This window comes from Etheostoma cragini, chromosome 2, assembly GCF_013103735.1.
Source record: "Etheostoma cragini isolate CJK2018 chromosome 2, CSU_Ecrag_1.0, whole genome shotgun sequence".
NCBI lineage: Eukaryota > Metazoa > Chordata > Actinopteri > Perciformes > Percidae > Etheostoma > Etheostoma cragini.
This window is the reverse complement of record NC_048408.1, coordinates 9,671,975-9,696,589: the sequence shown is the minus strand read 5'-3', so window position 1 is coordinate 9,696,589 and position 24,615 is coordinate 9,671,975. Positions and strand designations below refer to the sequence as shown.

Below are 24,615 nucleotides of genomic sequence, written 5' to 3'. Positions count from 1 at the left end.
TACGCCCGACTTTAGACTAAAACCTGCCTGGCTAAGAGGCAGTTATTGTTTATCAGACGGTCATTAAGGCTTTGAATTTCTCTCCAAACTGTTGCTTGTTTTATTAAATTATTGTGTTGAATAAAGATATTTTTCCTGTAAACCTAGTAGGCTGTAGCTTGTAGACATTTGTTTGCTCTTTAGCAAGATATTATTAAAAATGATTTCATGACATGGTAATAAATTGATGCACTGTATTTTCTGATAGGGAGTGATTTATGACAGTGTCTGACATTGATTTATAGCCGTGACTTGATGATTCAATAACAATTTCTCCGCCCAAGTTTTAATCTTGTGAAGTGTAAAAAATAGGGAAACAATGAACAGAATGGATGAGATGAATAACCTCCTTGGTATTTGCTGGATGTTGATCATGTTCTGATTCAGTGTTTTTTTTTCTCTGGTAGATTGTGAACGGCCGTCTGCAGTACAAGTTTGACTGCGGCAGCGGCCCCGGCCTGGTGTCAGTTCACAGCGCTCAGGTTAACGACGGCGAGTGGCACACTCTCACACTGGAGGTGGATGGTAACTACGCTAAACTTGTGCTGGACCGGGTGCACGCCGCCTCTGGCACAGCACCGGGCACCTTGCGAACCCTCAACCTCGACAACAGCATTTACTTCGGCGGCCACGTGCGGCAGCTCACCTCGGCTCGCCACGGCCGCAGCCTGCCCGTCACCAACGGGCTTCGTGGCTGCATGGAGGCCATCACTCTAAACGGCCAGGAGCTGCCTCTCAACACCAAAGCACAGCGGGCCTACGCTGTGCTTGAAGACATTGTGGACGTTACCCCAGGCTGTGCACTCGTACCGGCTGAAAGTTGTTCCAGCAACCCCTGCGCCAATGAAGGGAGCTGCAGCTCGCTGCCTAATGGAGGTACATAATGTCCTGCTCAGCTCATTGCACTCGGTTTCACTGGAGCTGCTTAAAGGGAAACCCGCTGGCAGCCATCATTTCCGTGTCATGCGGAAGGGTTTTTGCCGGCTTGTGAGCGCCACGGTAGTAGACCCGGTGCCTATCATCTGCATGTACTGCCAGCGCTGCAGTGAAACAAACCTGGTTAAAAATCTATGTAGTCTATGTATCAAACTAGCTTCCTTTTTACTTCTTGCAAACAGCTGTAGCCACTGAAGACGTGAACCTGTTATTTTATTCAGGACAGGCTATTGGAGATAGGCATCTTTTATACTGTGATGTGATGTGATAATGTGATCTGATGTGCTCCTTTTGCTCTTTATTGGTACTTAGCATCTGTATCACATTAAAAACCTGCCAGCGGTTCACGGTGCATAATCCCTCCCTCTGGAAGGCACTGTTGTTTAGGCATGTTGAATTTTAGTAATCAGCTGAAACAAAAACAAAAACTGTGTAGTAAGCATGAAATTGTAACATTGGAATTAATGTAAATGATGTAGAATAATGTATTGCTTACGCACAGGATGTTCATGCTTTAAGAGAAAACTCACTTCTAGCAATTCTTTCCAAACTGGCTTGGATTTGAGTATTTACAGTAGTTCAAAAGAAGTCCTTGTCTTCATAAGTCTTTCTTTCTAAATTTCACAGGCTACTTCTGTAAGTGTCCTGCCTCTTTCATGGGCACCCACTGTGAGATCGGCATACGTCCTTGCGCCTCCAACCCCTGCCTGTACGGTGGCACCTGCGTACCTCGTGCAGACGACTTCTACTGCCAGTGCAGAGGCCAATACTCAGGACAAAGGTAGAACATCCTCTTTGATTATACATAGTAAAGGTGAACCTTTTCCCCAAGCTTGCAGCAGAGATGCAATGTTGGTAGAACAATTTCCATGTGTGTCTATGTGATAACGATTATGATTTGATGAAACTAAAGGCAAAATTATGCCTGTACTTCATACACTTAATTTTATTTCTAATATTGAAACTACTTTGGGGGAACTTTGGAGACGGGTAATCTGCCTTCATGAATTATGTCTTATGCATTACTTTACTAACCAATGTTTGTAAAAACACCTTTCAGAAATGTAGTCTTTACCTCACCTCATTAACATTTTATGAGGTTTCTTAAGTGAACTTGTGTTTGAATTTAGGTGTCAGTTGGGGCCGTACTGCAGAGACAACCCCTGTAAAAACAGTGGAAAGTGTATTGACAGCCTGGATGGTCCAGTATGTGAGTGTGAAGCAGGCTTCCAGGGAGACAGGTACGTACATGTTGCAGGGTTTCCACGGGGTCTTATAAAGTCTAAAATACGCTGAAGATTTGTGTTCTAGGTCTTAAATTATTTTAAACAGGTCTTAATTTTCCTATTTCAATGTAACGTGTAACCTCTAATGCTCATTGAAATGTCCCCACAGCGCTTTAGAATGTGTTTTTTTACATTCTGTTTGTTGTGTTTCTGTTTCTAGTCCAAATATAATTTTCTGTATTACGACTACAAATAAGACCAACATGCAACTTAAAGCAGCAGCCAATCAAGACACCAGTCCTATAATGCCAATGAGGAAATTGGGGAATTGTTGGCGGACTCGGACATCTGACCTTGTTTTTGATGTTGTGCTATAGGTCCTAAATTTCATTCATCTGAATTTGACTTGGTGAAACCTGTAGAAACCCTTTGTGTTTGAACTCATGAACTGAATGCGCTAAATGATTTATTATCTTCAACTAGACAAGTCTGATCTCAGCAGTATGCAACACGCCTCACAAAATCCCAATGTATTGTCCAGGTGCCTGAGCGATATCGATGAGTGCATCAAGAACCCCTGTGCCAACGGCGGCCAGTGCCAGAACACATACGGCTCCTACAAGTGCAACTGCTCACTGGGATTCAACGGGAAGATGTGTGAACTCGCCGCCGAGGTCCGCAATGAGTTTGTCTCAACCTCCTGGAACATTGGCCTGGAGGAGGTGATTGGGATCGTGGTCTTTGTGTCCAGCATCTTCATCCTGGTCCTCCTCTTCATCATCATCCGCAAGAAGGCTTGTCACAGAAGGTCAAAGGCCGGCAATGATGACAAACATCTCGGCGGTTCAAATGTGCCTCACACATTCCTTCAGAGGCCCTACTTTGACGCCAAACTCAACAAGAACATCTACTCGGACATCCCGCCGCAGGTCCCTGTGAGGCCCATCTCCTACACTCCCAGCATTCCAAGCGACTCAAGAAACAACCTGGATAGGAACTCGTTTGAGGGCTCAGCCATCCCGGAGCACCCGGAGTTCAGCACCTTCAACCCGGACTCTGTGCACGGACACCGCAAAACTGTGGCTGTGTGTAGTGTAGCACCCAATCTCCCCCCTCCCCCACCCTCCAACTCCGTCTCAGACAGTGACTCCATCCAGAAGCCAAACTGGGACTATGATTATGATGGTAAGTTCCCCTCAGCTGTAAGCCAAGTCAGTTTGGTTTATATACCACCAAATCACAACGGAAGTTATCACACCTGTGCCAACGCAGGAGTTTCATTGAGTTCCGAAGAATTCCAAATATTTTTTTTTTATATTTAGAATGATAATTTATAATGAAAAATAAATTATTCTGACGAATTAATATTTAAAAAATAAAAAGGGACGGTCAACCATCTTATAAGCTTTGGCGTTGCATAGTTTGTCCACCAGAGGGCGCTCTACAACGTCCACGTTGGCAACACTGATTTCTTTTGTCCTTTGACAAGAAACTCAAAAGGATTTTAAGTTTCATATCTTAAGTTTGTATTTTTCATACATTTTATTTCTTAGAACATTAACATATTTTGATATTCCTCTGTTATGTTGTGACAAAACTAATTATTATCATATTATTTTAGTGAGAACTCATAAATAACAAATGTTTATTCCTTTATCCTTTATTGGTCGGCTCTAATTTAAACCATACAGCTTTCTATATCTCATCCATAGACCATAGGTTATACGCTAAAATGAAACTGTGCTTTGTCATTCAGCTAAAGTGGTGGACTTGGACCCGTGTCTGACCAAGAAGCCTCTGGAGGACAGCGCCTGTCACCCGTACAACACCAGAGGCAGCATGTCTGAGGTCCAGTCCCTCAGCTCCTTCCAGTCAGAGTCCTGCGATGATAACGGTACGGAAATATGCAATATTACTAGCAATAAACAATCAATATTAAAATGTACTCTGTTATGCATTTCTGCTGCTTTCAGTATTCTTCTAAAATGCAAGAAATTGCTTGTTGATTTTTAAAAACAAACAAAAGGAAATTAAGAAACAATGAGGGAACAGAACGACAGTAACGGGTGCTGTTTTCTACTGAAATGTTCCTTCAACTCACACAAAAAACCTGTCCATCGCGACACGTTGCAGCCTTTAACGACATGTTTATTGCGCCAGTTGACATAGTGGTGATGATAAAAAATAACATATTGTGCAGCTCTATAACACACACACACACAAACACACACATACACACGTATGTGATTATGTTGTTATTCTGCACTTGTGATTATCTCTTTCTTCTTTTCTTTAATCTGATCAGCGTGTAGGGTTGTGTTACCTCTTGTCTATCAGAGCTTTGTGGATTTTGATGCTAATTCTTTGCATGCTCAAAATGGATGACCCAAAATGGTGGCTCTGGGGTCACATGTTCTTTTCTCTTTCTTCTTGCTGCGGGGCTTCAGCTCCCATATGGATCAAATCAGTCCACAGATCCAGAACAAGGTTTTAAATAGGGGGTCCAGCCTGTAAGTCCTGAATCACTACCGGTACAGACGGAAGCAATCACAAGAATTTGCCCTGTGTAATTCTCCCGGGATTATATAGATATATAAAAACATTCCGACCCTGTTTTCTAATCCGCCGGCTCTCAGTTTACCTCTGTTCAAAAGGATTTTGATGACTTACCCAGAAGGCAGCTATGTTCTGTTTGAAAATCACTCCCGAGGTCATTGACTTTGACAGATGTTTTTTTTTATTTAAAACATGCCTTTTCTTTTTCCCCTTTTGTTTGTCTCTTCTTTTTTTGTTTCAAAATGTAGCAACAAACGGATGTTTAAAGCAAACATCAAGGAACATATCACAAGGGTATACTCGCATATGTTGTGTTCTCCTGTAATTTCCTCTTCATATCTCCCTTATTACCCCGTCATTACTGGGATATCATGATGGGGATTGTGCTGCTCCTAAGTCATCAAAACCTTCTGTATCTTTCACGGGAAACGCAAATGAATCCAATATTGAATTGAGACAAGTTCTTTTTTGTTTCCTCATTTCCTCAGTTTGTTTTTCTAAACACACACACAGGCTTTTCCGTGTGTTGGGGTTGGAAATGCGTTTATATCTCCGGGGAATTTCGCTGATTCTTCCATCTGTACTGTCAGTGGCACCTTGTAGCATCTCAGTATGTTGTTGTTGTGTGTTATATTGCACAAAAAAATGAAAAAAAATAAACAGACCCTCCCCCCACTGTGTCGCCTTCCACCATCGTCTTGTGCCCAGCCATGAACCCCCCCCCCCCCCCCCCCCCCCCCCCCCCCCCCCCCTAGACATTCAGTCGACACAGAAAAGGGGCTGTCCAGCAAACAGTTTGGGAGGGGAAGTGTGTCACTTGTGTTGGAATCACTCCCACCACCATGCTCTCCATATCTGTTATTATTTTTATTTTGACATTATAAAAGCATTTGTACTAATGCTAGATCTCTTCCACCCACTCTGCCCTTCCGCTGCCTCTCCACAAGCCTCCATAGTGACTGTAATCCACCTTGTCAATGGCGCCGTTGACACGGTGGAAGGAGAAGGTACTCTTTTATTGCTTCCATCAGCCAGTAGTTTTGTCCTTGGTGTTGTGATGTAAAGTGCAGGTCACACATCTGCCATTATCTTACACTGACGAACCTCGTCCAACGCTGGCGTGTTCTTTTTTCCATTCAGCTTCGAATTAAAAAGATATGCCAATGCTAAATTAAACAGGCACATAAGTGTTGCCTTCAAGTCTCTGTGTTGGTTTTTGCCAACTTTGGGATTACACACCTCATTAAGTCTGTTTAAGAAAAATGGCAAACCTGTTGTCCATTAGTTATCCTGTCCCTCTCCTTATCATTATTATGTCTCTCAGTGTTTCGTTATGTCCCTCATCTCATTTCATTCCATTCGTGGTGTAAAGCTTGATTTATACTTCTGCGTAAAATTTACGCCGTACATATTTACACACACATCGTGGCGACGCACGTAGCTCTGCCGTGGCTTGGTAGCGTTGCGTTTCCCCCGACTCATGTCCTGGTTCTCTCTCTCTCCATAAACAACGTCAAATCAAGGAGAGGGTTAACTTCTCCTGCTACAGATTTCCCACCTTGGTCAGAAAACAGGGGGGACACTTTGTTTCTCTCACTATGATTCTAGAGTCGGTACTCGCTCCGAAGCTAATCACCGTCAATATCTCTCTTTTTCCCTTGATTCTATCACACACACACACACACACACACACACATGCCGGCTCGACGCACACACCAATAAACTTCAGGCCACTTACGTAGGCGACGGCGAAAGTTCTGCGTGGAGCCTCCGCAGAACCATAAATCAAGCTTAAGCCGATTGTTCTTTCCTCTCAGGTTTTAATGTGACTTGTTCTTTCTCTCTTTCTCCTCCTTCTCGCCTCATATAAAGAGTCTTTTTTGGCTCATGATCTCAAGAACCCAAGAGGTGACTTTTTACATCTTTGTTTGACTGATGTTCATTGGTGTTCCCCCGATCCCCACCCTTTAACCCTTAACCACCACTAACCCCGGAGCTTAATGAGAGGGAGAGGGTTAAACCTGCTCTGTGAAGCCCAGCTGCTCTGCATCAGTGGCCTCTTACGGTGTTATGTCTGCCGCTGTAAGATTATTTAACACCCTAAAAGACATCCCCTCGCATGGCTTTGATGTTGTGACAACACTGAAAGACAATTTAAGCATTATATGATCAGTGACTAATTGGAAATGAAACTGATTGGATGGAAAATAGTTACACGTGTCTGTTAGTACTGTTAATAGTTTGTCACAGCCTTTACAGTTACTATTTTTAACACTAACCAAATTTCACCAGATGTTAAAGTGGTTTGGTTATCCTATAAGTCCCCACATCAGTGGTTATTCTGGTTGTAGAGGACAACTGTGTCTTTAAGTCACAGTGAAACAATAAGTGTGTGTTTATCTTGAATAATTTGACATCTAACCATGTGAAAGAGAACGTGTGGTTTAATCACTAGGGGTTAAAATGAAGCCTTTAGAGTTGATATGAAGCTGTAGAGAGATACTGAGCCCTGTAGGTGCACTGAACTGATAGATGATTCATAGCAGATATTTTTATATTTTACAGAAAGAAAAATCTAAGGATAGTACTATGAAAATACCTAACGCAAATGTTTTGTATACACATATCTTTGGAAGATAAGATATAACTGATTAAATAACACAGGGAGACAGAACAGATCTTGATAAATAGTCTTTTTTTTATTTCATGTGTCTTTAAGTCTGTGAATGTGTCTGCAGTGTGTTAAATAGTCGCTCTCACAAAGTTAAGTGTTTATTAATGCAGAACTCATTGTGTTGGTGTGACGTATTGTGCTACTGTTGCATGGTGTGGGTTTCAACATTAACATGCTGTCGTTTGGTGAATGTTAATAATTGTGCTGTATGTGAGCTTTGGTGCGGAGTACTAATGTGTGTGTTGTGCTTTGGGCTTCTCCTTCTCAAGCAGGATATCACTGGGACACATCTGATTGGATGCCAAGTGTTCAACTTCCTGGAATCCAGGAGTTTCCACAGTATGAGGTTGTGGAGTCGCCCGCCCCTCTGTACAGCGACCCGAGTGCCATCGACACCGACTACTATCCCGGCGGCTTGGACATTGAGAGCGACTTCCCTCCGCCGCCGGAGGACTTCCCTGCAAACGACGACCTGCCGCCACCACCGTTGCCAGAGTACGGCGACCGCTGTGACACGCTGCGGGCCATGGGCAGAGAGTTTGACCCGTCTGGGACCGGTCCGGGCGGCCCGGCCGGGGTCCGCCAGCGCCCGGCCCTGCCCCAGCTCTACAGCCTTAACCAGTACCTGCCACAGCACTCCTACCCGAGCGACGGCGGCGACGCCGAGGGCCAAGGTGCTACTTCCACCTCGGGCACCACCACCCCGGCTTCCACCATGGGCACCGGTGGCTACAGAGGGGGATACCCTTTAGGTTGTAGTCGGGACTTTGACTCCTCAGCTCTGGACAACATGTCCATGTCTCTGTACATGTCTACAGCCTCCTGCTCGGACATGTCGGCGTGCTGCGAGGAGTCCGAGGCGATGATAAGTGACTACGAGAGCGGCGACGAGGGCCACTTCGAGCGGCTGTCCATCCCGGCGCTGGACTCCCAACAGCACACTGAAGTCTGACACTGGATCCAAACAAAAGTGCCTGAACCCACAGCTACACCTTATGTTAACCCCTCACACACAACCCACACTAAAACATGCACAGTATGTGTACACAGAAAACACAACACACACACACACACACACACATACATTCACACACACGATAAATTGGGTCTAACACAGGGGTTGTTGAGACTGGATGTGAAGGCGGATCTCATGAAGCTATAGGAGAGACTCTGTAGCATCTTAACATCTGCTCGGTCCAGCGTCCGCCCCTTTGAGTTGGCGGTGCCACTGCTTTAAGGAACTGTCATCATACACAGGAAGTGGATTGTCCGAAGGGACAACGCCAATGTAGAAAAGGAAAAGCATCATGAGAAAAAAAAAAATGAATATCTCTGTTTCAATAAGACAACCAAGCAAAATGTTTTTTTTATACAAGTCCTTATTTTCAATGTAAATTTAAATGTACAGTTTTGATTTCAAAGTTTACTAGGTTTTGTAGATATTCTATGCCTTTATTTTCAAAAAGAGTTAAATGGTGTGACATTATCAGCCTTACTGTGCTTACATTCACGAAAAAAAAGGAAACGTTAGAAAAAGAGCGTGGCTTTTCGAACAGTGTACTCGTAAAGTTTATTGTCTCCTACTCATTTCAAAAAGGGTCTTCAATGAACGAATGCATATTCTTGTTGTTTTTTTTGTTTTATTGTTTGTTTGTAAATTTTGACTTTGGAACCTCTTTATTTTTCCACCAAGAAAATGGGACCCAATATATTTATAGTGCAGAGTTATCCATGGACACGTGACTTTTTCAGGTGTCTGTGTGTGTGTGTGAACAATGCTATGGTCTTGTTAAGGTTTTTATTGAATACTGCCACAGGCTCACGCTTTCCTACTGGCAATAAATTATTCCTAAAAAATATCTCTGCTGTCTGTGTGCGATTATTTACAAACGTATTCATGAATAGTTGTTCATTGGTAGCAGTAATCTGGGTACACTACATTCGCTGTAGCTACTATTTGTGGGTAGAGTAAATGTTTGGATGGCCGGAATAGTAATACAAACTTTTTATTTTAATTCTTTAAAATGATGGAATATGTTGAGACAAAATGATTAATCCACTATTTGAAAAGATTAGTGGCAGGCTAATCAGCAATGAAAATTATTTGTAGTTGCAGCCCTACAAACTATTGGAGTATATGCGACAAATACCATCTTTTTTTAATCGTATATACAGTGACATTACTATTTGTATCTGTGTATGCAGCAGCCAACTGATGGGGCATTAGATACTCACGGCTTGACGCCAAAGATACAACACTCAAAAGCTTATCTTGAATTCTTGTAGAGATGTCAAAGTTTTCACACCAACCACATATGTCGAGCTGATGTTTAGGGCAAAGTGAATAAAATAGTAGAAAAGACAGCTAGAATATTTCAGTCTGATGGAATAAAACACGTGGAGTGTTGGTTTTGAATATTTCAGTCGGCGTTAACATCATCACGCTTTAATAAAGCCGTGGAACGAGCTGATCCAGAGTGTATACAGGACATTCAGAATGCTTTCCTTATGCTAAAATTGTTTTAATTCATTCAGTCTATAGTTGCTTAATATCCCCGTCATGACAAAGCAAAAACAGGATTTTAGAAATGTTTGCAAATAAACGCAAAAGGAAACATCACAGACGACCCCACCACAGATATTAAAAGGGACAGATCAAATGTCAAAATAACAAGTATTCAGTCCCTTTGCTTTGAAACACGAGGTGTAGCCCAGGTGTCTCCCATTTCTCTTGATCACCTCTGAGATGTCTCTGCACTTGATTGGAGTCCACCTGTGGTAAATGGAATTGATTGGACATGATTTGGACAGGCACACACCTGTCTATAAAAGGTCCCACAGGGCGCTGTGCATGCCAGGATCGAGGGGGATGGGCATGGTTGAGATGAAGATGAAGATGAAGATTAGAGGAAGATGAAGATGAAGATGAAGATGAAGATGAAGATGAAGATAGCACAGAGATCTCGTGAACGACAAGCCAACCTCCAAGGATTGACTTGGGGACTCTGTGACTGTCTATAAGTGGCCCAGTAGGGGTGGGGGGGGGGGGGTGTAGTTTAATGATTTCAGCATAAGGCTGCAACATAACAAAATGTGAAATGAACAAAGAGGCCTGAATACTTCCTGAATCATTGTATAACACTGTCAGATCGTGTGGAATAAGATGAGTTAATGATAAAGTACTCTTGTGTTGCCAGTCCTTCATCCACAGCGCTGCACAGGAGGGTCTGGCCAGTCCACACAGCATTCTGGGATGGTTATTGGCATTTCTTTAAACCGATCACAATTGTCGGACGCAATAACGGTGCCGCTACAAAATAGCATCGAGGAGGAACTTGTTTTGATGGAGCATGTGTATGTTCAAAAGTTCAGAGTGGACAGATGCTGTCTGGATTTACCCTTCAGAGATCTGAGGAGTAGTTAACGATAGTCCTCAGAAATCCACCGGAGTTTAGAATTACGACACAAGGAAAGTGGAAGGTAACTAAGGTAAGCAAAATGAGGTACATCCTGTAGATCTACCGGTGGCACCGGAGCAATCTCCTAAATGAGTCATCGTCAACAGAGACTAATTTTAAAGTGTCGGTACATAATGGGAAAGTGTATCCGTTGGAGATGAAATAATGATCTCTCCAGTCTCCAGTCTAACCACCCATTGTCACCTCCCTCCTCTGACTCCCTGCGGCTGCTTGTAACAATAAACCCTGGTTGTTTCACACAAGGATGATAAACTTACATGACCCCGATACCTCCGGGCCTGGTGCACCATTACACTCATTGTGAGCTCTGTGTTTTGTCTCTGTGTGGCTCTCTGCGCTGTGCTGACGCGGTCACAGCTCCACACAGGACTGTCTGTTCTTCCTCCTGGGCTCTGCGATGCCCTTCAGTCAGGACCACAGCGTCACTCCACAGCTCTACTTACTGACTGACTAGTCTCGCGCTGTCCGACCTTCCTCTACAGCGCTGTACAGGAAGGTCTGGAGAGTCCACACAGAATTCCGAGATGGGAGAAAAACGTGCTCTGGTTAATTGGCATTTCTTTAAGCAAATCACAATCATCTTGGGCGACGCTAAGTAGGAACTTGTTTTGGTGGAACATGTGTACGTTGAAAAGTTGTTTTAGTCATGCAGGAGAAAACTCAGAGTGGACAGATGGTCTAGCTAGCTGTCTGGATTTACCCTGACCAATGCATTCACGCATTTTCTTGTCAGGAAGGTCTCTCCAATGAACTGAGCACACTCTGTGACTAGTGGTCCTGCTGTCTTCTGCGCTAGTGCCACGGGGGGGCATCAAAGTTAGACATTTTTAAATGGCACACATCCAGTGGTGACTTTAACAGCACGCTTGATGGATTACTGACTTACTCACTTTACAATAAGCTTTTAATCTGCCGGTATAAATCTTGAAGTGTGATGGATGTCTCCGTCTCTAATTATCTGTCAAGCCTGCAGTTACAATATTTAACGGAACAGTTCCAACATTTTGGGAAATCCGTCAGAGCCATGCTGTTTCCAGACTGTATTATAAACTAAGCTAACGGTCTCCTGGATCCAGCTCCATATTTAATGGAAGACTTACATCAATCATCTCGACTAACTCTTCCGAATAGCTACAGAGATTCTAGTTCTTGAGTTTGTTGAAAATGCAAAGCGATGTATGCCACAGGAGGACAAACACAAGGCCAACGGAGTTTTTACAAACAAAAACAAAGCCATAGGTTCCATAAATTTGTCATAAAGCCCACCTTGTTAGAAGGTTGAACCAAGTTGAAAGGTCAGGCTGTTTTAATTCCTCCGGCTTCCTCCGTTCTCACCAAACTGAACCAGTCCACATCGCATTCATTTTGACCCAACAACTTTTGGGTAAGGGGTTAGGGTTAGACACCCTGGCTGCACTGGTGATTTACCCTCCAGTCTATTTAAATAGGTTAAGCTTCAGGGAGTGTACGTTATAAGAAAAGCACCACATCACTTTGCTTTATGCAGGAAAATGTGCTCAGTAATCTTTCTGCTTTCCCGTGTTGTCATGTCGTGCGTTTTCTCTCGGCATCAGCGTGCCAATGCCATTCCTTGGTCTAAAAACAATGAGCTTTTGGGTCCATCAATTCATTTTTCACCCCAAAAGGAGGCTGTTGCTAAGCCCGATCAGAGGACAATTCTTTCTCTTTGGCTAGCAGAAGAAAGGTTTCACATGTGGAATGAAACTTCTCTGCAGTCTGAGAGGTATAACATGAAGAAGAACATGCATCCTGAACTCTAGCAGTGATGTATTAAAATCTCTTTTCAGCCACTCGTGCTGCCAAATCTCATGCTTGGTGGATCCAATTAACTCTGGATAAGGCGCCAGATGTTTTCCCCCATTAAATAAATTAAGATCTTCAGACCTCTAATGCATTATTCATTATATGGCATCAGTAATGCAGAACTGTGGAAAAGGAGGTGTTCTGCTTCAGGGGATGGGGTTATTAGCTTTCACTTGGGAGGGTGGGAGGCTGTAATACTGAATGAAAACCACAAGATGGCTGCATATGGCAACTCGTGACAGCTGGAGGAGGACAGGGTGGTTCTGGGTTCCAAAAACAGCGGAGTAATCTGCAGTCTCATGAAATTAATTCATTCAGTGGATCTTTCAGGATGAATGAAGAAGGACAGATCAGCCAAATAAGCCGATTCATGGATCAGTTGGTATGACAACCTGCACAAGGGCGGCTGTGGCTCAGTGGTAGAGTGGTTGCCTGCCAATCGGAAGGTTGGTGGTTCGATCCCCGCCCCTGCAGTCATTGTCGAAGTGTCCTTGGGCAAGACACTGAACCCCAAGTTGCCCCCGGTGCTGCGCATCGGAGTGTGAATGTGTGTGAGTGTTTATCTGATGAGCAGGTGGCACCTTGTACAGCAGCCCTGGCCACAGTGTATGAATGTGTGTGAATGGTGAATGTTCCCTGTAGATGTAAAAGCGCTTTGAGCAGTTGTTAAGACTGGAAAAGCGCTATATAAATACAGCACATTTACATTTACAATGTGAATTTAAAATCGCTGTTACTTCCCTCACGCTGCTCTATCTACCAGTAAGTGATGCAACTCATCTCTGCCCTAAAGCTAAAAAGCCACTTTTTTAAAAATTCTAAATAATAGGTCCTTAATACCTTCTACATGTATGCCAATCACGTCCTTCATAAAACTCCTCTCACAAAGTTAAAGCGGTCAGTATAATCCTGTGCTTTGGACAGCAAGATTAGTGTTTCATCAATCATACCTCAAGCTATAACTGTTTGCGCACAATGTGTGCACAGGGCTATTCATACACGCAAGCTGAGGTTTCTCGGACAAAATGCAAATATTAATACCTCAAATATCAAGTCGAATCAAACAGAAGTGTCTGAGAGAAACACAGAGGGCGATTACCAAGAAATGGGATGTTTAAACATGTCTACACAGCACCGACTGTCTGAAGAACAACAACAATGTGCCCAGTCATTCATGAGAATTATGCCGAGAGCCCCCCTCAGACCCAGAAATGTCTGATCTATACAAAGAGACTCGGAGGTGATATTAGCATCGACCCACCACAGCTGTCTGCCCCGACATTATTCTCCACAGACAATGCGGACGGGGGGGGGGACGACACTGGGAGCTGCTGCACTCTTGTTGAGGCGGCCTGGTCACAACAGAAGCAGCAGGCGGAAAAACTCAGGGGAAGATTCCTGTCATGTCAATTTGACCTGCATCAAATATCTTGAAGACATGTTTCATTGTGGAGGAACCCTTTTAGCAGGGCTTTGTGTGTTGCTGAAATAATTTCCATTTCCCAGGTGAAATGTAGCCTAGCACTAACGGTGGTGAGCCATTTGTCCGTGTGCCACTACTGTCACTACTCGATGTAAATCGAGTGCAGATTTGAGTCACGCATGCGTCACTTTGAGACAAGTAGCCTACAAGATGCTAATGAGAGACTTCTGTAATGGCAATACAGTAAAAATGGACCTACTTGATGAAGGTTGTTCACTGCTGGCTACAAGTCAGCAATCAAACACAACAATGGTGGTCAGTTGAAAGGCGTTTTGAGCTAACGTTAGCAATCAAACAATCATAGATAGCTAAACATGTTTTAAATGATTCCCATTTCTGTTACTGTTTGTAATGAGAAATTTCTTTCATTGATTTCACAAATTTCAGTTTGACACGTGATGCCGTAAACCGTTTAAGTCTGTGCATGTGCGACTCAAATCTGCACTCAACCTATATTGGGGAGTGACACACTCGTCCTATGGGTGACGTTAAGCAACTTCAACGTGCACGCAAAGCATTCCGGGAAGGCGGCGCTGCGTTTGAAAAAATACTTCATGTCAGAAAGCTGGCCGACGTCCATCTTTATGCAAATGAATCCGTTGTATGTGTTGCGGCTATCCGTTAAAAATCTTTCAAACTAACCTTTGTCCATCTGAAATGAAGACAGATCCAGCAAAAACGTTTCAGTCAACTATTTTCGTAAAATATGACCATGACAGTGGTTTGAAATTCTGACACGTTCGTTCAATCATCTACAAGTCAGCGGCGTGGAGCGTCCATCGTGGATGCGTGACGTCCCGACACCGCTCTTCAGTCGTATCGCAAAAACGGATCATCTGTTTCTGTTTCTGCGTGGCGTTTTCTTTGTCTTTGCACACCAGGAACGAGTCTGACGCGGCGCTGCTGCGGCTAGCATTGTCTGTACACACGCATGTTTCCCATTGATAAAATGACTTTTGTGGAGAGAGATATGGAAATGTAATGCACTCAAGCAGTAGTATACTTAATGTTAAACAACTATATACTGATTTAATAACAGCAAAGACAACGTCCGCAGAGTTAAAAAAAAAAGCTACAGAATATTTCATTCTGTGCTGACAGTTGCAATATTTGAAAAAAAAATGTTTTAATGACATATCTGCATTTGTGTCAAAACCTAGAGACTTTTTAAAACAACGATGTTTTTGTGTCAAAATGACACATGAAAATCTTTTCGTATTCTATTTTGCCCGGAACAACTTCCAACACGCTTGCGCGTCGCGTGGAAATTAGGCGTCGTCCTATTTCTAGCATGCGCGCATTTTCGGCGCAGCTCTAGCCACGACTGAGACGTGTGGCTCAAGCAGGTACAAGTACTAACCTGTTTATATCACACGGACACGCCACGCAGCTAACACGCTGCCGCCACGCCGGCTGTCTGCAGGAGCCCCAATGGTAGGATGTGTGGACACTTTAAATGAAGGAACAGAGGTGCAAGAAGGCATTCAATGAATAATAACTTCTATCACTGTTTGACATGAAGATCAGTTTACACATAGTGAGGAGTACTGTTCTCTGGCTTAAAGGAGTTTTGAAAAGTGTTGTTCAGTGGTCTACAGCTTGCTACATCAAACTACTATTACTACTACTACTACTGATGATGATGATGATGATGATGATGATTGTATGACTTCATTTTGTGAAAATGCTTTGGAACTTTTAAAATTGTATTGATATGCAACTCTCTGGGTAATGTCATGCATTCCAACCAAATGTACCATCTATCGCCATATGTTGATTTAAAAATGTTCAGATAAAGTAATGAACGAAGGGTTTGTATCGGTTGATAAGAGTAAAAGACGCTTAAACCTCTTAAAGGTCCCATGACATGGTGCTCTTTGGATGCTTTTATATAGACCTTAGTGGTCCCCTAATACTATGTCTGAAGTCTCTCTCCCAAAATTCAGCCTTGGTGCAGAATTACAGCCACTAGAGCCAGTCCCACAATGAGCTCTCCTTAGGATGTGCCATTTCTCAGTCTACAGGTTTTGAGGAGGAGAGTGTGTGTGTGGGGGGGGGGGGGCAGGGTGGAGGGTGAACCAATTGACCAACTGCCACTTTGCTCGTTTGAAAGCCATGATGTCTCTCTCTCATGGGTGGGCCAAATTCTCTAGGCGGGCAAAGCAGAAAAAGGGGAGGTAACGTTGCCCCTTATGATCTCATATTGGGCACGATTCCAGGGCTCGGTTTACACCTGTCACTACTTCTAGCCACTGGGGGGACCATACGCATACTCAAAGTGAAATTTTCCTGACATAGGACCTTTCAGCTATGTAAAGCGATTTCATACCTACCTTATCTCTTGAAAATGCATTGTCACAGAGCTGAACACAAAGCTACTTATTTTAAATGAAAAGGTGACTTTTTTTACACGGTTTTGAGAGGACAGCCTGTGTATAAAATGATCTGAGACATGAAGGATTAGTGGAGTTTTGGCCATTTGTAGCAACTAAAAGTCAGAATCTCAGCCTCTTCTGCTTCTATCTTGACCCTTCACTGTGTATAATGCCTCTTGCAAGTCCCCCAACTTTATGGAAGTTTAATAGTAAATCACGGGAGGCGCCTTTTTAAAAGGAGCTGAGAAACGCAATTACTGTTAAAAATAACAATCCCAAACACAACACAAATAGAAAGCCATGAAATATTAAGCATATAACTCTAATCAGTGGACAATGAATTACTAAGTTTAACTTCCCAGGGGGAAAGAATCTATTAAATTAAAAAATTAAAAAAAAACTGTCTACTTTATTTATGGAAAGTAAACCAGTTACAGTATTATGTGTTTTGCACAATCATGTGCTCTGAGAAAACGTGTGTGTGCGTGTGTGTGTGTGTGTGTGGGCGCGTTAGAGTGAGAGACGCGTGCACACACAGAGACCACTGACCTCAATAATCCTCTTTCTACCGGCGTACACATCTCTTTCCTGGGTGGAGCTCAGCTGTTGTCACGGCAACCGGCCGAGAGGAGGAGGAGGAGGAGGAGGAGGAGGAGGAGGGAGCAGCGGCAGATAAAAGCAAACACTCTTGTTTCTCTATGGGATGTAGTGATGACCAGTGAAGCAGCAGAGACATGGCGGGGGCTGTGTCGGGACCGCACTCATTACATTACTTCTGTCTCCTCTCCTTCGTTTTGCTGACAGCTCTCTCAAATGAGAGACGCTGGCAGAAGTGTATGTGTGTGTGTGTGTGTGTGTGTGTGTGTGTTTGTGTGGGGATGGTCCTCTTGGCACCCTCCTGTCCTCATCCCTGGTGTATCTGCCCTGCCCCACACACAGCACTTCCCTCCACTTTCCTTTTGCTCCCTCCTTTTTCACAAAACTTAACTTAAATGAACCCGTTTCTTTGTTTGGCGTGATGGAACATACAGTCATGTGCGTCTCTTCCTCCACCTCTCTCCGTCTCTTTAATAGCCAATCAAGTGAAGAAGCTTCTTTGGGGGTACATTACTTTTTTCTTCTCTTTTAGATCAATTCTCTTTAAATATAAAGGGGCCGAACTGGCATAAAAACAAACAATCTGTGGCATTGAGCAAGCGTTACTGTAGGTACGTCCTGGGAGCCTCGTGCTGTTTACTCTTTAAGAGCATTTTTGTAAATATAAACCCTTGTAGCGGTTGTGTGCTTTCCTAGAAGCATGAGAGTTAAAATAAAACATAGTATCCCCTGCAGATATGTCTCTTTGTCTCACAGATGCCTGGTCATTACTAGTCATATCTTGGGTAGGGTCCCATGTTCTTTGCTTGCTTCTCTCCCGCATCTCCTGCTTCAATTAAACATTTGATAAAAGCCTCAATGCTCTGGATGCTAATAAAGGCCCAGCCGGGAAACCAGGGAATCATGGCTCTGACACGGAATGGGATACAGAAACTGTCCGCTACTGATTTACAGGAAGACATGTTATGGTGTGCATGTTTAAAATTAAATCAGTTTTGCTCAGAAATCAGTTATACTCTTGTTTTTTTTGTTAGACTTGTGCATATATATGTATATAAATAAAAGGGCCAATGTAAAAAACACAGCAAACACTGGCTAGATTAAACAGTTCCCCTTTTAAAACCATGGCTGCATTATATTAACTGGATTGTGGACCCCAAAATGGCCCCTATTCAGTTCAATAACAATTGCTTCCAGGTCTGGGTTTACTTCTGCGATGTGTGCAGTAGAACTACTGTAGAAAAATTCATAGTCTACATTACATGCAGTTTGAGGTGTCCTGTCTCTTTATACAGCAGTGGCCAATGGGGAAAATGCTGGGCCCCAGGGGGGATTTATATTACAATACCATGAGTGGCCCCTGACAGAAATACACCACACACCATATCCCCTTGCGTAAAAAGACTGACAGCCGCAAATAGCGTGACCCTTAGTAAACCAGCGGAATACATAATCAGCCTAACAGTTCTCCTCTTATTTGCTCACTCCTGCCATAAATGCACATGCAATGAGGAGAGAGGCGCAGCTCGCAGACACTCACAAAAATAACATGCAACTAGTGACCCCAGCCTGCTGTGCCTGCGTGATTGACACAGTAAATGTTGTGGGGCATAATGCGTCACATCTGCCTTAGACTGCCCTGAGTTAGCTGGAACTGTATTAGTGGCTCAGCCGGGGTTAAATAACGCCAATGAAAAGGTCAAGAGCGAATCAGTGCTAACATTTCTAAATGGAAGTTATTAACCCAGCTTGCTACTCTTAGCTTTGAATTTCCGAGCTGAAAAAAAACTGGACAGCAAGATGGGTCCACTCAAACATTGCAAAGCAGCAGACTTCTCAAATGGCTAACATGACGAGATGAAGGCCGTGTGGGCTCGAAGTCTCGTATAAACAGTCGTAGGCTACAGGGCTACGACGTGCTCCAGTCACTACTGGTTGTGAGTCGTCAGCACGGGGTAGCATCTCCTACCTACAACAACTCCTACAACCCCTGACTTGCAATGGATGTTGGCCTAACTGGTTTAGTTGCAGCAATGAACAGGTAATCATGTAAGCCATAACATACGTGTACCCAGTTCATTTCCAGTAAAAGAGAGGGCAACACTTTTCCCACAAACAGTAGATGTTGAATCGCAGGCGGATTGCAGGTCTGAACAGATAATGTTCTACTTGCTGTGCTGATGCTTCTTTTCATCACCAGGCAAAATGGAAATGATTGAACATGGGCGAAGTACAGAATTCATCATTTTCTTCCTGTCCTCTCGCTACCAGTCTTCATTTACTTTCTTACAATATGTCTGCTGTACTGTCTCACTAAATACTTATTCAAAATCTGTCCTTGCTGGGTTTTTCTCCCCTCGCTCAACATTCTTTAGATATTCAGCAGGGCTTTCTGTAATGTGTTTTTCTGAATGCACTACAGCGTGTGCTGAACAATGTCTGCTAGGAGAGCGGTTCTGGCAAATGCAATATAGAGAGACGGACGGGGAGAGATAATGATCATATTTTGCATGACTGCATTTCACAAACATTTTATAATAATGAGCTGTTTGTACTTTAAAATGATATGACACAATGCAATGGGACGGAGGATAAAGGAAGTTAGAAGGCAGCTCAGGATTATTATGGCTAATACTTTTTGGATGTTATTGGGTAGTAATATAATAATGTTGAGAGGCCCAGAAAGGGATGAAAGATGAGAGAAGTCAGGTTTTGATTATGAATGAAATATTTATTTAAGTCCCAGGAAATGTATTTCGGTTATATAACTGTTGACAAACCCAAATACACAGCCTCTTTATTATCCTAAAACATTTTTTTCAAACTGTATCCAATGGTTATTATTGTTGCCATGAACGTATGTAGGGTCAAGTGCCAACAACTAACAACTGAAATAATAATAAAAGATATAGTCTGACCAATAATCATTCATATAATTACACTCTAAACTAAATCAACAATTACCAGTCATCCGCTTCAAGGCATGAGCTAATGTTACCTATTGAGTGTGGTAACAAATGAAAACCACTATTGTGTAAAGCAACTGACAATCAGACAATTATGTAATAATCGTTACATGCCTAACTACATAAAGAAGTATCCTCATGGCGTCTGGAAGAATGAGCTGCCAACTTTGTGATGCAAGCTGTCCGAGCCTGTCTCCACCGCGTCCACCTGCGAGGTTGTCCTCTGCGTGTAGGATGGCCGATATTTACGCACACATCACGGAGCTCTGAGCCGCTTAAAACCCAACCTGCTAATGCAAAATTAGCACTAGCATTGAACTGGCAGTAACAAAATAAAAGGATTTAGCCTATTCTTTTTTAATTCCTTTTCTATTTTTTGTGGCAATAATATCTTCTCGTCTTTAACTACGCAAAAATCTCATTTAAGTCCTTTTTTATTTTAGTTTGAATAATATTGTTTTTAACTGTTTACTGGTAACTGTAACTGATATTATTAATAAGTCTAAATTCTAAATATAAAATTAAATAATAAAAAGGGTTAAATGATTATTTATTAACTTCCTTTTAGTCAGAGTTTATATATATATATATATGTATGTATATGTGTGTTTTTTAATATACATAACGTGTTTGGCTCTGAACAAGTCTAGCGTGACACTAGCAGAATGTAAATAATGTAACAACGCTTTTTAGTGTCAACCAGGGACAAGTGAAGAGACAACACTGTATGTCGAGACAAATAGGAGAGGAACAATTTCCATCCAAAATTAGATTTACTTTTTCCCTAATCTTTGCTTTTTAAGGGTACTTGGATGGGGGGGCTCTGTCACATAGACAGAGGCTAGACAGATATTTAGACGGATGGATGAATGCATAGTTCAGCCTACAGTCACTAACATGATATTACTGCAGTATACCCTCAACTTAGTAGGTAAAAATAAACCCTCAGATGTGAGTTCCCACATTTTGTTATGACAAGCTGTCTGTTTCTCAGACAGCTCATGAATGTGCTGCAGAAGTACGTGTGGGTGAGGGTGGGTGACCCATTTATTGTGAACATCAATAACTAACAAAAGAATAAGGACCATTCTTTGTGTATCCATGAACAAACAAATACTTAATTAGTATGTTAGTGATTATGAGTGTGCATTGTGAGAGGGAGAGGGATTTCACTGAAGTAAATATGTGTAACAGAATAAACTCAGCGTTACGTTATATCTACAGTACAAAAGGTGGCCGGGCCATTAAAGTGGTGGTTCCACACTTCCTATTCTAGTTGTGTGTTCTCTGTTGAAGCTTTTGAAAAGCAGCTGAAGACTCACCTATTTAAACTGGCCTTTGTCTTATGTTATGCTTTTGTTTGTTTTTTAAGTTTTAGTTTACTAGTTTTATTTTATTTATATTATTCAATTCTTTTTAATTGGTTGTTCCATTACTTGTTGTTTTTGGGCTTATTTTATAACAGTTATTTTGTCTTATGGAGAACTTCCGATGTAGCAGTAGCTCAGTCAGTAGGGAACCTGAAGGTTGCGGGTTCAAGTCCTCATACGGACCTCGGTATGGTTGTGGACTGGTAGCTGGAGAGGTGCCAGTTCACCTCATGGGCACTTGAGCAATGCACCCAACCCTGGCTTGGCATGCCTTTCCATGGGCAGCCCCCCCCCCCCCTGCCCTCACTCTGACATCTCTCCATTTAGTGCAGTGCATGTATAGGTACTGAGCATGTGTGTGTGTAATTCAGGCCTGTGTGTAATTAAAGTATCTGTTTATATTTTATTATTTAACTTGGTTTTGTAAAAGTTGCTAAATGTACTATAATAATAATAATTATTATTATTATTATTATTATCTATTATGTACTTTTGGTAATCTTGGAAATTTAAATCCCCTTCTGTCACCAGCATGCTTAAGCATGCATTCATTTTCCTGAAACAGATAAAACATGAATGGTTCTTCCGAGTGGTGGTGAATGGGCTGCGGCTTTGAAGCAAAGCGAGCGACCGCACAGCTATGAATGAAGACAACTCTAGTAGATGAAAAGAAAGTAGGACCCTTCCCCCGAGCCGTTCAATTGCTGTGACGTTCCAGCTCTCTGCCACCAGGCGACAGTATTTCTCCCTCAAAATAAAACCCGCTCCTCTCGGGGACGTTTGATCACATGCTGGGAAGGTTTGAAGTTGAGGCTTCATGTCACACATGCTTGCGGGCAAAGTGAATGGCACACGGGCGCACAAGTGACACCGAGACGACCAGTCCACGGCTGCTAGGTGAAGGCTGGAGTCCACGCGGGGGTGGAGAGAAGAAGGAGAAGAAGCGCGCGGAGAGGATGAAGATGAAAGCCAAGGGAGGCTATTGTATCCCACCACCGGCGTCTTCGAAATTCAGACTATAGGACACACGGGGAACAACGACACGTGCAATTTGGGCCAGTTGAGAAAGTTCAGCGACCGTAGCCTAAACAATGGTTACAAATGGGTCCCACCTAAACAGCTCCTCGCCAGACCCCAGCGACACCGTGCTGAACCGTCCGCCGTGGGTTACCACAACTTTGGGCTGCTTTCTTATCTTCACTATCGTTGTGGACATCCTGGGCAATCTCTTGGTCATCTTCTCCGTGTATCGGAACAAGAAGCTCAGAAACGCAGGTGAGTCAAAGTCTGAAGGGAGTGGGGGGAGGAGAAGGAGGGGGGAAGGGAGCGAGACGGAGCGGGTGTGCGCGCGTGATTCAACTCAGCCGCGTTAAAAAACCCAAAACAAAAACTTTGACAATTTTTAAAAAAAAAGTGACAATAGTCTCGTAGCCTACAGGCTGAGCCGGCTACAGTTTTATCAATCAAAATGCGTTTCCAGGGTGACTTATTCTGTTGCTTAGGTGCTGTTTTGTTGGGAGTGAAGGACATCTTTTTTTATTGTTATTATTTTTTGTCATTTGTAGCGCTTGTTCGTCTCTGGCCGCGAGCTGGTCATTACAAATCCGAGCCCCCGTGAAGATGCCCGTGCTATAGCGAGCGTGCGATAAACACTATAGCACATACTGACACAGTCTGAAGCCACGGGGAAAGCCCAGTACTCATCCCAGAACTGCTCAGACTAATGCTTCCCCAGGCTTTTCCACTATCGATGTTACTCCAGCCAGGAGATTTAATTCATTCATAATAATGAACACATCATTTGTAATGTAGTACTAGGTCGATGATTAAATGTGTGCCACGTGTGTGACTTTTATGCACTCCACTTAATTGTGAATTGAATCAAGATATGGGCTGTGGATTAAATTATGGCCCCCAAGGTCGCACAAGATTGACACAGCAGTGTTTGTCTTGCTCCAGTAAAGATGGTAAAACGCTCATAATGGGATACTCAGAGGACAGAGCGCTGCTGGGAAAACCCAAGAGGGTTCCTATCGTGCTATGGCCTCCACACACTGACTGGCAGATACATATATCATGGCTGTCATCATTTGGAGGCTTTTCGTAGGGCAATTTGCCAAGCACACTCCTGACATTACCTTTAAGTCACCGCAGAAATGTTAAGGTCAGAATAGATTTCCATCATGTGTGGAATAATACGCGTTATCTAGGATGTACAAGGATATGATTGCTTCTTACTGCCTGCAAGCTGCAATTGGTTTTATGATTATCTGTATTTGATGAAACACATGTACAACTCTGAGATAGTTGCCCAGGATTTGAGTATTTTATTAGACCTGCTCACAGCACAGCTGCAGCCAAGCTGTCTAAAATCCAAATTTGTCTGTGAAACTGAAAATGTATCTGTGTAATTGTGTATGTCAAGGTATTGCATGTTGAACTTTGATGCAAGGTACTGGACAAGAGGAGAGATACATTTAGGAAACTTCATCCTAGGAAGTTATTCCACCAATGTGACTACTGGTAATTGTATGTAAGGAGGCAGGGCTGCACAATATATTGTTTTTTTAATACACATCGCAAAAGGCTGCAACACATCGCGAAAGACACACAGATAGCAGCAGAAAACGGCACTTCAAAATGCAACTCTCTTTTTGGTGGTGCCTTTTATGTTCAATTCAATGTTCAATTTGTTCAATGAAAGAATGTTGGAAATGATTTGTTTTCATATGTTAAAAAATTGAATTTGTTGTATTTTACCGGAATAAGCAGAAGATGCAGAGCTGAGTACACTGTAATACCTGTTCATTTATCACGATATTCAACAACATTACCACCAGAGTTGCACGATATTGACAAAATTGTCATATATTGCGATATCGATATTGAATATTGCAACATTGATATTAATTTCAATATTTTTAAACATATGTAAAACTACTAAAGTTACAGGAAAAAGCATTACAATAGATTCCTAACAATATAAAGAAGTTTTCTTACAACACAAGGTTCATTTTCAAATAAACAATAAAAAAATAAGGACCATGTCTACAGAACAGGACGTGTTTTACTGGTTGGACATTATGAAAT

At 42.7% G+C, this 24,615-nt stretch overlaps 2 protein-coding genes and 1 long non-coding RNA gene across 13 annotated transcripts in view; 2 read left to right on the top strand and 1 right to left on the bottom strand.

Moving 5' to 3' along the window:
* The window catches only part of fat1a (FAT atypical cadherin 1a), a 74,933-nt gene extending 65,643 nt beyond the window's left edge, over positions 1–9,290 (top strand). For 3 of the 11 annotated variants that reach the window (XM_034888336.1, XM_034888349.1, XM_034888328.1), the window contains 7 exons: positions 447–915; positions 1,603–1,756; positions 2,106–2,216; positions 2,743–3,386; positions 3,958–4,095; positions 6,630–6,665; positions 7,704–9,290. In XM_034888336.1, coding sequence (XP_034744227.1) covers positions 447–915; positions 1,603–1,756; positions 2,106–2,216; positions 2,743–3,386; positions 3,958–4,095; positions 6,630–6,665; positions 7,704–8,383 — 2,232 coding nt within the window. In that variant the 3' untranslated portion in view covers positions 8,384–9,290. The other 8 variants (XM_034888358.1, XM_034888340.1, XR_004658838.1 and 5 more) reach the window with 7 other exon arrangements.
* LOC117954692 overlaps positions 8,877–24,615 on the bottom strand; it is a 28,135-nt gene continuing 12,396 nt past the window's right edge. The window contains exons 2-4 of the long non-coding RNA XR_004658876.1: positions 23,525–23,530; positions 18,118–18,122; positions 8,877–8,975 (exon numbers count right to left, since the gene is read on the bottom strand). This is a non-coding gene — a long non-coding RNA (uncharacterized LOC117954692). The remainder of the gene's footprint in view (positions 8,976–18,117; positions 18,123–23,524; positions 23,531–24,615) is intronic.
* Positions 22,297–24,615, top strand: part of mtnr1aa (melatonin receptor 1A a) — a 41,024-nt gene continuing 38,705 nt past the window's right edge. Inside the window, exon 1 of the mRNA XM_034888588.1 lies at positions 22,297–22,800. Coding sequence (XP_034744479.1) covers positions 22,617–22,800 — 184 coding nt within the window. The 5' untranslated portion in view covers positions 22,297–22,616. The remainder of the gene's footprint in view (positions 22,801–24,615) is intronic.